The 14,118-nt window shown below is 46.1% G+C and overlaps 1 protein-coding gene across 1 annotated transcript in view; it reads left to right on the top strand.

Annotated features, from left to right (window-relative positions):
• The window catches only part of LOC118786567 (CUB and sushi domain-containing protein 1-like), a 159,322-nt gene that overhangs the window by 134,329 nt on the left and 10,875 nt on the right, over positions 1-14,118 (top strand). Inside the window, exons 49-58 of the mRNA XM_036541696.1 lie at positions 2,184-2,372; positions 3,579-3,764; positions 4,696-4,890; positions 5,742-5,915; positions 6,354-6,527; positions 7,529-7,702; positions 10,516-10,704; positions 11,061-11,234; positions 12,551-12,730; positions 13,392-13,568. Coding sequence (XP_036397589.1) covers positions 2,184-2,372; positions 3,579-3,764; positions 4,696-4,890; positions 5,742-5,915; positions 6,354-6,527; positions 7,529-7,702; positions 10,516-10,704; positions 11,061-11,234; positions 12,551-12,730; positions 13,392-13,568 — 1,812 coding nt within the window. The remainder of the gene's footprint in view (positions 1-2,183; positions 2,373-3,578; positions 3,765-4,695; positions 4,891-5,741; positions 5,916-6,353; positions 6,528-7,528; positions 7,703-10,515; positions 10,705-11,060; positions 11,235-12,550; positions 12,731-13,391; positions 13,569-14,118) is intronic.

Genomic DNA, 14,118 nt, shown 5'->3' with positions numbered 1-14,118 from the left:
CTTTCTCTCTCTGTCTCTCTCTCTCACTCACTCACACACACACACACACACACACGCATATAAACATCCTCTGCACCAAGGTTGAAGTCTGACTATTGGGCATGGTCTTAATTAGCGATTAAGCGGTCAAAGATGAGAAGTACCTCCAGGGGCTCATGCTGAATTCTGATTGAAAAAGCCGATGTCGTTACTGAGACGCGATACCCTGATTTCCAGCTACTCTGGGATGCTCTCGCAAGTGGAAGAGAGGAAAATGCAGGAGCCAGATCTGGCTCCTCCTCCCCTGGGCTGAGAGCCTTTTATTTAACCTGCCATGTTGGACATGAGCTGTGATTTCAAAAATTGGTCCCTCGCTTCGGCTTCCCAAAATTACAACTGAAAGACAAAACACTCCAGTTAAAATATTTAGATTTCGTATTTTTACAGTCCTGTTTCCTTGGGAGCCCCACGACTCCTAACGCCGGCCCGATCTCTCAAAACTGTTATACCGCGCTATCATTTAAATGCAGGGCTAAATCCTTCAATTGCTATAGAGAATTGTTGGTTCCAGCACAGTCACAGATTTAGCATATTTATGGAGACGTAATGTAGTCAAACTGATCAAACGTAATGGGGCAAATGAAACCATTCCATGGTGAGAGATATTATCTTCGGCATGACAGTGTCGCTGCTCCGCGCTCCGTCATCAGTTCCAGCACTGCCTCGGCGTTTAAATCAAACGCAAATGCATTCGCTTCGCCTCGTCTGCCAGCCATTATAGTACCATTACGATATTCCCAAATATCCAAACATAAAAACTACGCTTTCCATTCTGCATGTTCTCCCTTTGTCCTAATGTTTAATGACCAACACTAAAGCAAATGCCCTCTACCACTTTACATTCACTAGTCCATCAGTGCTTACCCTCTGCAGGCATTCTGTAAAGAGACACTGGAGGTAACACTTTATACTAAGTTGGGGTTCATCTCGGTAATTGCTGCTGTGACTAATGGATACCAGTGGAGTAATTACATTGCATTCACATCTTGTTACAGTGTAATTGGAACAAGAGTTTATGGTTTGAGCAGATTCACCGGCTATCTGAATATCCCCGGCCCCTCCCCCCTCATCCTGCCCATAACTACAGTCTCAGATCGAACCCTTAATCGGAGTCAAACTGTTCAACTTTGGGTCCTGAGAGGATCAGCCGGGCAGGGTGCTTTTTCCGAGCACAGGCGGGGAAATGTAGAAGTTGGTCCGTGGTGTCTTTGTCAATAGAAGAAATAAGTGCAGGCTGAAGCGTTGGTTGTGTAGCAGTGGCGAGGATTAGTGTGTATTTTCCCATGGGTAAAGGATAAGCTTTACATTTATACCTTTCGGGAGCATTGTGCTTACTGCTATCACAATATTCTTTACTACCCCAGGAAGAACTGTTTTTGCTCATTTATAGTGTAACATCAAAGACAATTCTTGATTGTTTCCTCTTGATTGTTTTCTTTTATTGAATTTTTTAATATTCCCCCAACATCACAGAAGAAATGGTACAATACAGTTATCAGCATTCCCCAGCTCCCCGGCAGAACCCCCACATGTGCTCTCTTATTATTTTCTGAAAAAGGGAAACGAAAACAAAAACAATCCAAAAGAGAAAAGAATAAGAAGAGAGAGATGTCCGACTGTAAATCCATCTACAGTTTACACAGAAGATCAGTGCTCATCTGTCCAACCCTCTGCCGTGTGTCTGATGTTTGTATTTGTCCTTCAGCACTCTTGTGCGGGTTTAGTGGATGTGCCAGTGTGGCAAGTTTCCTATGTGTTGTGTACAGTTATCCACTCCAAAGTTAAGGGGGAAAGGCACACCCTTTTCTATAAAAAACAACACAAAACAACCATTTACCTCATACCAACACAGTCTAACCACAAACCACAATCAAACCTAACCCTTTAATTACACCTTCCATTCAACAGTGTGAAATTGCATAGCAGTTATACACCACTTGCTTGCATTTGCTTAGAGCTAATCTGTGTAATAGCAGCATGATGCTTGTCTATTCAATATAAAGTGTAACAAAAACTCACTGCGGTGATGAAAATCTGAAAACAAGGCTGTCGCTTGATCTTAGCTCATGAGAAACAGACATACAATGGCTCTCACCATTCAAACTGTGTAAGTTATCTCTGCCTCACTTATCTCTGTTTTACAGCGTCATACTGCAGTCCCCCCAGCCCCCCTGCCAATGGTTCAATCCACAGCCTGACGGGCACCAAGCTGGGCAGCACCATGCGCTTCAGCTGTGACCAGGGCTACCTTCTGATTGGGCAGAGCACCGCCACATGCACGCGAACCCCCCAGGGCTTGTATCAGTGGAGTGCTCCTGTACCCCTCTGCCAAGGTTAGAACGCCCCTCAGGACATGAATTAGTGGTACACTCTGCCAAGTTAACAGCACCTTTCAGGGCCTATATCAGTGGAACATTCCGGTACCCGTTCTCCAAGGTAAGAACACCCCTCAGGGCCTGTATCCGTGAAACATTCTTCCAGGATTAGAATGCCCCTCGGGGTCTGTATTAGTGGTATGCTCTTCCAAGAGGAAAATAGCCTCCAGAATCTGTATTGGTGGTATATTCTTCCAGAAGAACACCCTTCCGGGTCTGTATTGGTGGTACACTCTCCCAAGGTGAGACTGCTCAGCTTATACCCTCCCACTGCTCTGTGTGAGTTTTGTGTTGCTGTCTGTGGTGCTGTTTAAAATGGTTTCCTAAAGTATTGTTAGTTTGCAGACACTGAGCTGATATTTTCTCTAAGCACCTTGACCATATTACTGCTTAATCATTTCACTTGCTTTGTATTAATTCTGTTCCCGAACATTTCTTACCAAGGGATTTGCTGCCTTTTTTAGTTGCTCATGATAAGAGGGAAGTAGCTTTTCCCTCAGGGAATACTTCCATTTGCAGTCCATTTAAGTTTAAAACAACACAAGTGAGAACTTACTAAAAAAAGCTCTATACGCTTTGTGTGCCAAATGAGTCACACACCTACATGGCATTCCATAAGTATCAAGGGGGTCTCACTTTGATTCACACCTAATACATGCTGCAAGGATTCTAAAACGAGCACTCTTACCAGAGAAAATGTAAGTAATCCACTCAATGATACAGTCTCTGGGTCCTATAGCCCTCTGGTAACTATTGTACACCACTCACCATTAGCTGTAAAATGCACACTACATCTTCTGTCTACACCAACATCACATTCCTTCCACACTGCAGTGTTCAGTACACATTAAATAGTGTTTGCTATCCACTAGACACTACATAACATTTCTTATACGCTAATTTTGACTACACACTGCTTAGTGTTCTCTATGCATTACATTACAGTACATTACAGTATTCCCTGCACACTACACACCACATGGTGATCCACTATACACAAAATAGTGTTCCTTACACACTGCACTGCTGCCTGACGCATCACACAGTACTGCTGGCTAATCTTCAGTGGTTCTGTCACTTAGAGTACCATGGAGAATTTTACCATCATTTTTTGCCATTACTTCCCAGTGTCACTGTATTTGACAGTGTGCCTCTGTTCCCCAGTGGTGTCCTGTGGCATACCAATGCCCCCAGCTAACGGTACGGTGTTGGGCCGAGATTACACCCTGGGCTCCACGGCCATCTTCCAGTGCAACTCAGGCTTCCGAACGTCCGACGGCCATGCCCAGGCCATCACCTGCCAGGAGCCTGGGAGGTGGAGCCCCAGAGAGACCCCGCCCCGCTGCACTGGTAAGTCTGGGATCATGACCCCTGTGTTCCAAACAAAAGTCTGCACTCTGCTGCCCACATCCTTTCTCCACAGCATCCTACCAAGGCGGTTCTACTTAGGTAACTGGCTAAAAAAAGAAGTGAATTTAGGATACACTTAAGAGGTCAGGTGCCCATTTTTTAGGGGAGAACAGATGCCAGCAAATGTTAAAAGTCTGACTAGCTATCTAGATTCGTGCTGGGTAAAAATTAACCAGCTAGCTAACTTGCTTAATTAACAATTATCTGGTTAATCACCAAGATGTGATAGCTATATAAATACATGTAGCTGTGTAGCTATACTGTAATTTTTTCTTAAAATGCATAAATTAACAAAGCATACCACATAGATAAAATGGATAAAAGACTGAATTATATCCACCTGGAAAACAACTACCAGGCAAAGTACCCACATATGGATGTAAATAAATGAGTGTGCTTGCACTTTTTGTTGTATTAGGTGAAAGAGAAGAGTGATGATGATAATGAACTTGTGGTCTGTTTTGAGAGGGATGCATCAGTTGTGACCTTTGAATTTGCTTAGATTAGGGTATCTTAAAAATGTGCGTTCCACACCATCTTCTGTTTGGGGAATATCTAAAAATGGTGGAAGCCTAAAAAACTGCCTCAACCATCCATCCTTGCTGTCTGTCAGTGTGAGGATTTGGGGTTGGACTGTGGGCAGGTCAGAGCCTCTCCAGCTCAGAGTTGAAGGTGTGAATCCCTCACTTTTACAAGGTCAAGAGGAACCAGCAAGTCAGGGGAGCAAAAAAAGTAAATACAAAAGCACTGAACCTACACAGATATAGGGGGCAGAAATACAATTCATAGTACCAGTGGAACCTGTCATGGCTCAATTATACTTCTGGATCTGAGAATTGCTCTGCTATGACCTTTTTCTGTTGTCTTTCAGTGGTGACCTGCCCTGATATTGGCCTCTCTGCAGTGCCTCATGGGAGATGGAGGCTGATCTATGGAATCCACAATCAGTTCAACTCTGCCTTGATGCTCACTTGTGACCCTGGCTACTATTATAGGGGTCAGCGGGTTATTCGCTGCCAGGCCAACGGGACCTGGGACTACCCAAACCCCAGGCCTTCCTGCAACAGTGAGTTCATTCTGTTGGCTGGACTAAAGCAATAACCATAGACAGCTGCTCATTGGCTGGGCTGTAATAGTAAGGTCATGCAATCAGCTGCTGGGCAGATGCTCTGTAAAGCTTTTTTATTGCTGGGGTTTTGCATTTTTTGCTGGAGTGAAATCAATACAATTTGGGCCCAACTGAGTGATTCTGCTTTCTACAAAATATGCAAGTAATAAGCATTTAGTTTTCTCTTCTTCAGCCAGGCACAAAACACTAAGCAATATTATTATCAATATCAATATCAAACACTGTCATTTTAGGAATACAGATGAACAGGTGCATATTTTATGAAGTCTGTGTGTTGCTTTTTTCATGATGCTGAAATGTTTTAGTTCTGGATGAAGGATGTGTTTTGCATCTCACTGTAGCTTATTCTTTTTGGGTATCTGTGTAGCTGACTTGTTTTGATTATGATATGGCTGACCTGTTTTGGGGAGCAGGTGTGATGTGGCTGACACACTTTGAGTGTCAGAGTAGCTGAGGTGTTTTGGCTGTAGGTGTATCTTGGAGTGTTTCGGATATAGGTGCCGCTTAGGTGTTTTAGGTGTAGGTGTAACTTAGATGTTTTGGGTGTAGGCGTAGCTAAGAATTTTTTCTGCAGGTGTAGGTGAGGTGTTTTAGCTGTTGGTGTAGCTGAGGTGTTTTGGCTGTATGTGTAGCGGGTGCGCTTAGGGTGTAGGTGTTTCTGAGGTGTTTTGGCTGTAGATATATCTCAGGTGGTTTGGGTATAGGTATAGTTTGGTGTTTTGTCTGTAGGTATATGTGAGGTGTTTTGGCTGTAGGTGTAGCTGATGTGTTTGGTTTCTGTTGTGCAGTTCTCTCTTGTGGGGCCCTGGGCACCCCTGCCAATGGGAATAAAATTGGGACCCTGACTGTGTACGGAGCCACCGCCATCTTCTCCTGCAACACGGGCTTCACCCTGGTGGGGTCACAAGTCCGAGAGTGTTTGTCCTGTGGACTCTGGAGTGGAACTGAGGTCCGGTGTCTTGGTATGTGTACCCTGCCTGGCACGACCCAGCTGTCTCTGCTTCTGTGTGATCTTCTCCCTGCCTCCTGTGTCTCTTCTTTCACATCTCCCCTGTGCTTCCTGTTCTCTTCCCTTCTTTTTCGCTGCCTGTATAACGTGCTCCTGTACTGACAATCCGTCACTCTGATATGCATCTTTTTCTTTCTCTCTTCCTTTGTGTGTGTGTGCTGTGTGTGTGCTGTGTGTTTGCGCGTGTGTGCGCGTGTGTGTGCTGTGTGTGTGCGTGTATGTTTGTATTTGTGTGTGTGTGTTTGCATGTTTGTTTATGTTTGTGTTTGCATGTTTGTATGTATGTTTGCGTTTGTGTTTGTGTTTGTGTGTGTATGTGTGTGTGTGTGTGTGTGTGTGTGTGTGTGTGTGTGTGTGTGTGTGTGTGTGTGTGTGTGTGTGTCATTGCCAGCGGGTCACTGTGGTCCTCCTGAGCCCATAGTTAATGGACAGATCATCGGGGAAAATTATAACTACCGTGGGAGCGTGGTGTACCAGTGTAACCCGGGGTTACGGCTGATCGGCGTGTCGGTGCGGATCTGCGACCAGAACCACCGCTGGTCGGGGAGAGCTCCTGTCTGCGTCCGTAAGTGTCCCTGCTGGTGGAGATTGGAAACCTGTGGGTCCTAATTACAGAGACATGGAATGGGGTTATGCAGGGTCACTGTCAATGTTCAGATATTGGAGACCAGATCCAAACTGAAAAATGCCCAAAAAGTCCAAAAAAGTATCCCACTACACACACAAGACTAAGAGAAAGTGTGCAAACACACATGCTTTATTATTTTGGTAACATTTAGTCCTTACCCTACCCAATTTCCTTACCCTTTTGTGTGTTTTCTATGGCTGGATCTCATTCAGGTCTTACAGTAATTCTAGCAGCCTCAAAACCATTTCCTTTTTTCCAGAGTTTGGCAAAAAAAAAAATGTCAAGGTCTTGCTTTTGGCATCTGCAGCCTTTTCAGTGGTGAAGATGTCAAGGAAGCACCATTCAGTCTGTCTGTAGTGTCTCCCTGTCTTAATGCACACATCCTCACCTCCAGATTTCCTTTTTTACTACAATATTGGAAAAATGGTTTAGGGCTGATTTTTTTCTTCCTGGGCAATTTGCTTTTCAAAAGACCTTTTGGCCACGTAATTTCTTTTTTTTGCCCCTGGAGCGTATTTTACAGTAGGCAGCCTTATTACTCTCTTCCAGGGACATAGTGTCAAAGCTGCTGCTTCATCTTAAACTCACTTAGACAGTTTGTGCCGCCACTGTGGAGATTTTGATCCCTGTTTTTGGAAGGTGTGCCAGCCGCATGCTGAGAATTATGCTCCACGATTTGCATTCTCAGAAAAAAACAAGATGGGACACGAATTTCCCCTTATTTACAAAATCTAAAATGTTTGAATTCAGATACCCCTATTAGAATTTAAAGCATGATTGCAATTTCAGACACAAACCTCTCCTCTTTCACTTGTTGTATAATTTATGAAAGCTGGACTGCACATCCAGCTATGCTGTATTATTTTCCATCACTCTCATTTAGCCAAGCCTCTTCAGACATGCGAGTCATCTCTCTATTTCTCTGCGTCCTTTTGCAGCCATCACCTGCGGTCACCCAGGTAACCCAACCAACGGCGTGACGCAGGGCACCAAATTCAACCTCAACGACATCGTGCAGTTCGTCTGCAACACGGGGTACGTGCTGGAGGGGGCGGTCAAGTCCCACTGCCAGCCCAACGGCCAGTGGAGCAACACCCTGCCGACGTGCAAAAGTAAGCAGTGAGCGTTCGCGCCTCTTTACCTCACAACTGTGACCGTGACCACATGAGTAGGGAAGAGGGGAACACCTGCGGTTTCCTTAATGGCCTTTTGGAGAAATCAAAAAGGTAGAGCAAAGAGAAAATGAATGATTCCCTTTAATGAGCCCTAACAGCGGGGCCCAGTGTGGGCAGATTGCAGGGCTTGTAACATTTAAATATGGTGGGCCCGTCACAGCTTTATCGCTATGGTGACCTGCTCTTTCAGCGTGTGGAAGTTCTTTTTCAAGTCTAAATGAACTTTGTAATGACAGTGCCAAGATGATTCCGGCTCTGTTCTGATGGAGCACAGGTCTCCCACATAGATTAAACCTCATTTTGCCTTTGAAAGAAGGCCCGCTTAAGTCATAGCCGTGGTTTTGAAAGATCCACAGACGCAGTCATGTGTGGACTTTAAATCGAGCTTTGGGTCTGCTCACCTCCAATGACAGATGGAGGGAGGTGCGTGGCATTGCAGTGACAGTGTGGTCCCGGTCTGCAGTAACCACGCTGAGAGCTGCTCGGCCGTTTTCTTTTCCGCTGGTTAATCTCTTTAGAAATCACTGGCTGTTTGCTGTGGCATCGTATTAGCGTCCGCCTCGTTGCCATGCAAATGCTGGACGCATTAGCCTAGCAGCAGAGAAGTGGCAGTCTAAACAGGAGATTAGAGGAGTCTTTTCAAGTCAGCCTGGATTTATTTCTCTGGTAATTTTTCTGATTTATTAAAAATGCGTCATTGCTCTTGTAAAGAAAAAAAAAAGCGTTCTCATAATATCCATGTCTGTCCTGATCTCATACCTTTCACAAGGCGGCGTCAAAGCCTCTTAGGGAGAATCAGACGCTCCATGCAAATGGCATCAGTAGGGCAGATACCAGACAGAGACAGAGGTGACATGAATTATTCACTGGGCCGCCACCATGTCCTTTCTAATCCTGGCTATCGTTTGCTAGAACCACACCCACACCCTCCACGCCTCAGCAGCTCCCTGTATGTGTAACTACCCGGCAGCGCCACTGTGTTCAGCTGCCTGTCAGTCAAGTCAAGCAAAATCAAGTTTATTTGTCATTTTTACAATTCAGATTGTCACAAAGCGCTTTACAAATAGCACAGTGGATTTTCCTGAGGGAATCAAAAACAGAAGGAAAAAACAGCCAGCTGGGAAAAAATGGAAAGTTATTCCCTGACCTGAGGAAAAGGCAGTCGAGAAAAATTCTGATAAATATTTAAAATGCTAACACAGGGATAAACATAAAAGGCATCCAAATCCCAGTAGTTCCATTCTCTGGACAATGAGGTGGACAAAAAATGACATGGTGGCCTCGGGCAGGGTATGAATGGGGGTTCTCAATCTGACAGTAGACAGCGCAGTGATGGTTCAGAAATCTCATTCCCCCGCAGGGGTAGATGAGCAGGTATACATTTAATATATCTAACTAGCTCCACAGCACCTGTATGTTTAGCTACTCAACAGCAGTAGTATGGTTAACTAGCTGACGGCACCAGTACATGTGCAGCTTTTAAAATCAAAGGAGCTGAATGGAAAGAAGACCTTGGGAAATATGCAGCAGTTTAATGAAGTGCACGTGTAACATCCTTTGTTTGACACTTACCTGACTTTCCACCCTGCCCATATAAGACCTTGTTTAACTCAAATTAACATTTGACCTGTTTGTTACCTGATGTTTTTAACACCCACCTCATTTAACAGCCATTGTGTTAAACACCCAACGCGTTGAATAAGCATTTTAACACCTGCTATGTTTAACACTTGATTTCTTAACACACAGCCAGTTTAACACCTGGCACGTTTAACACTTGACATGTTTAACACACAGCCAGTTTAACACCTGGCACGTTTAACACTTGACATGTTTAACACACAGCCAGTTTAACACCTGGCACGTTTAACACTTGACATGTTTAACACACAGCCAGTTTAACACCTGCTACGTTTAACACTTGATTTCTTTAACACACGGCCAGTTTCACACCTGCCATGTTTAACACCTGATTTCTTTAATGCACGGCCAGTTTAACACCTGGCACGTTTGACACGCAGTTTGTTTAACAGCCTGCCTATTCACAGAATGTCCAGCGGGCCCTGACCCTGGCCCTGTGCCAGAGAAGCAGAAAGGCCCCCCCAATCACTAACTTGCCATCCAGCCAGCCTCGCCTACTCACCTCCCTCGTGTGTCTGACAGGAAGCTGCGGGTAGAAGGTCATGCTCAGACATGTGGAGCAGGACTGTGTGAGCATGGAGATTATGGTGAAGTGCTAAATGATTGCACTTTGGGTCAGTGAGCCGTACTGACGGTGATGCACAGCATTAGGCTGATTAAGCCATTTTGATCATTTTATGCATCGGCTTTAGGGCTCTTCAAAGCATATAGTGTAGGCATTATAACACAAGTGTGTGAGTCACCAGAATGATTTATGGTAAGTTATGCACAACACACACAATTAACACTCTAGTAGCAGCGTTAAGCATCTCACACACCCTCACACAGTATGAACAGTACAGTAAGAACTCTCCACCCTCTGTCAGTAGGCTAAGAGCTCAAGCAGCTGTTATTTGAGGAAGTGATGTCATTGTTCAGGTAATTGCATCATTAAGTGCAGCCATGCTTCCTTATGTGCAACTCATCTGGAAGCAGAGAGGAGCGTCAGGATTCACAGTCAGGCTCTCTGTGTCACATTAAACTGCCGCCTGGAGGCTTTCTCACTGTGGCGGCAGTGCCCGTACCGCAGAGCATGAAGGTGCCTTTGGGTGTGTCTCCCTCCCCTGCAGTAGTGAACTGCACAGACCCCGGTCATGTGGAGAACAGCATTCGCCAGGTCCTGTCCGCCGGCCCCCACCGCTTCAGCTTCCAGACCAGCGTGTCGTACCGCTGTAACCCGGGTTACTACCTGCTGGGCTCCAGCACGCTGTCCTGCCAGGGGGACGCCACGTGGGACCGCTCCCGGCCCAAATGCCTCCGTGAGTCTGCCCGCCCTCCTGCGTCTGCTGTCGCCTTACTGTGTGTCGGTTTCCTATCTGATTCTGTCCGTTTCTTCCTTCTTAAAGTCGCTGTGTGTCTTTTTGCTTTCCGATTCGCACTGCATGTCTTTTTCCACTCTAGTGCTTACTGTGTGTCTGTCTCCTTTCTGATTGCATGTGCCTGTTTCCTTTCTCACAGTCACTGTGTCTGTTAGTTCCCTGTTCAACTTGAGTGGTTATACTTATGCTCTTTTGCTCTGGAAGTTGCTTTGGATAAGAGCGTCCGCTAAATGAATGTAATGTAATGTCATGTAATTCTCTCACGTTCCGCTGTGTGTGCTTCCTGTCTGTGGCAGTGGTTCTCTGTGATCGGCCCAGCGTTCCCCCGTACGGTCAGATTTCGGGGGACCGGCGCACCGTGGGCTCGGTGATCCGCTTCAGCTGCCAGGGCCAGCGCAGCCTCATCGGGAACTCGACCAGGATGTGTCAGCTGGATGGCCACTGGAGCGGGTCCATGCCCCACTGCTCCGGTACAGAACGCCTTTTCCCACTGTTCTCTCTTCCTGTGTGTACTTCTTTCAGAGCAGCTCACGTTGCCCCTGCACTTTATAGAGGCTGCTCTTGGAAGCTTTCGTTTGTTCTTAGCGAAATTCAAGTTTTTATGCTTTGAAACACACCGCATGTCTTATCCACATGTTTTATTCAGCTTTGAACTTTGTTGTTGTGAGTCCTGGACCTTTGCCAGAACGTTACCTACAGTATGATGAAGAGCAGGCTGGAATTTGGGAAAAACAATAACAGCAATCTTTTAAGCACATTCCCATGCACACCCAATGAAATGAATACATTTTTGTATTTATTGTGCTGATATTTTAGCTGTTTTTAGGGTTTCCCATTATTGCTTTGAATTGAGTATATAATTGAAGAAAGTTTGTAATCTCTTGAGAAATTCCTCACACATATACTCTTATTGGTATATACGTACACTTGCATGCGCGCACACACACACACACACACACACACACACACACACACACACACACACACTCCTGCTTCTGCGGTTACAAGGTACATTGTGCACAGTTATGATGGCACGTTACTTAGCATTTCCCCTGCCTGTCCGTTAGCTCATCTTTTCCTTACCGTAGCTTTAATATCCAGATTTATGATGTGTTGCTGGGCCTGCCGGCTTCATCTGATCCTGCAGTCTGATAGAGAAGACAGCTGAAGCCCTTTTCTTATTATTCTGCCTCTCCTGTGAAAGTGGTAAACACCTGCCGGATAAAGAGTGGTGGCTTAACCCTGTCAGTAAGAGGAATGTAGCAGAATTCAGGAGGCTTAGGTGCGCTGTTCCGAAGGCCGGCTGTGTTATTAGAAAAACTGCACAACAAGGAGGAATGCCAGGCGTTTATATATTGATACTGTCATTTGGAAACGGGAGCAACAAAAGACCAGAATTAAAATGTAGGGCCACAGATGAATTTCCTCTCAAAGTGTAAATGAACACCCTTGCAACTTTTTGTTGCGCTTTTTTCGAGTATCGCCCTGTGTGTGTGTGTGTGTGAGTGCCTGTTTGTGGGCGTGAGTGAGTGAGGGTGAGTGTGTGTGTGTGTGTGTGTGTGTGTGTGTGTGTGTGTGTGTGTGTGTGTGTGTGAGATTGCCTGTTTGTGGGTGTGCCTGAGTGAGGGTGCATGTGTGTGTGTGTGTATGTGTGTATGTGTGTATATGTGTGTGTGTGTGTGTGTGTGCGCGTGTGTACGTGTGAGTGCCTGTTTGTAAGCATGACCGAGTGAGGGTACGTGTGTGTGTTTAGGTGTGTTGACTGATACTCTTACCTCCTTTGTAGGAGACTATGGTGTTTGCGGGGATCCTGGTATCCCACACCACGGCATTCGTCTGGGGGAGCAGTTCTCTGTGGGCAGTGTGCTGCACTTCAGCTGTGAGCCTGGATACGTGCTGAAGGGCTCCTCTGAGAGGACCTGCCAGGCCGACGGCACCTGGGCAGGCATCCAGCCAGAGTGCCATGGTAAGAACTATGGGAGTGAAAGTGAGGCAGGTGGAGTGAGAGTGGAGCAGGTGTGGGGGTGAGAGTGGAGCAGGTGTGGGAGTGAGAGTGGAGCAGGTGTGGGAGTGAGAGTGAGGCAGGTGTGGGAGTGAGAGTGAGGCAGGTGTGGGAGTGAGAGTGGAGCAGGTGTGGGAGTGAGAGGAGCAGGTGTGGGAGTGAGAGGAGCAGGTGTGGGAGTGAGAGGAGCAGGTGTGGGAGTGAGAGTGGAGCAGGGGTGGGAGTGAGAGTGGAGCAGGGGTGGGAGTGAGGGTGGAGCAAGTGTGGGAGTGAGAGTGGTGTGTGGCTGAGAGAGGCAGATTTGGTGAAGCTGACAGAGTGGTATGGGGGCTGGTGTGTGGGTTGTTTTGTAATTCATGAATTATATCTGAATTATGACAGGGGCTTCTGGGTAAGTATGGATGTACAGTCCATGAGGCACAATCACATGATTTCAGTTCACACAAATGGTTTCAGTGGTACTTTTTTCCAGACAGGATCTAATAATGTGTCTATCTGTAGTTATCTGGAGATAACACCTGAATCAGAGGTGTAAAAACCAAGTGCAAAAACCAAAAGGGAAACAATTTTTTTTGCCATTAACATCTCTGTCTCGTCTCCTTCTCTCTTGCTTGCTCTGTGACAGTGTTGTCCTGTGGGAATCCGGGTACACCTCTAAATGCCCAGATTCTGTTCCACGATGAGCTGGTGTTCTCCCACTCCATCACCTACGCCTGTCGCGAGGGCTACTATTCATCCGGGCTGCTGACCCGACACTGCACAGTGAACGGCACGTGGACCGGGGCCATGCCAGAGTGCACAGGTACTCTCTAACCTGCGGGTCACTCGTATCTCTGCTCACCTGACATTGCCCGATAGGGCACTTAGCCCGGGGGGGATATGTGGTAGATAGTTCCATCCTCGACAAATTGGAGTTAAAGTGAATTGGAGGAAACTGGAGGAAATGCTCAGAATGGCTTTGCAGCAAAAGGCATTTAATTTAGAGACACCATTTAGAGCAAGGCTGTTCAGCTGTGCTCCAGGAGTGCGGCTGTATCTTTAGGTTTTGTTCCAGCAAGGCACTTAACCACCTGAGTCTAATGATTGTCTCCATTAAACTAATTTGGGCTCCTTCCTCGGTCCTGACACCGGTGGTGGTTTGAAGAGTGCCGGAGAAAGTGCAGGATTGCAGCTCTTCAGACAGGGGTTAAGCAGGCCTGATTTAAGGGCCAATAGAAAAGCCTTTTTCTTGCTGCTGTTTCTGGTGTTATACTGCCTTCTGCCTTTGCTTTATTTAGGAAAATCACCCAATAAAGTGTCAGTTTGACTCTATATGTAGTGTATATTACTGTGCAGTAAAACCAGGACTGCCA

The sequence above is a fragment of the Megalops cyprinoides genome, chromosome 12, assembly GCF_013368585.1.
Source record: "Megalops cyprinoides isolate fMegCyp1 chromosome 12, fMegCyp1.pri, whole genome shotgun sequence".
Lineage (NCBI taxonomy): Eukaryota > Metazoa > Chordata > Actinopteri > Elopiformes > Megalopidae > Megalops > Megalops cyprinoides.
The sequence above is the reverse complement of the archived record's forward strand: the minus strand, read 5'-3'. Positions and strand labels throughout refer to the sequence as shown.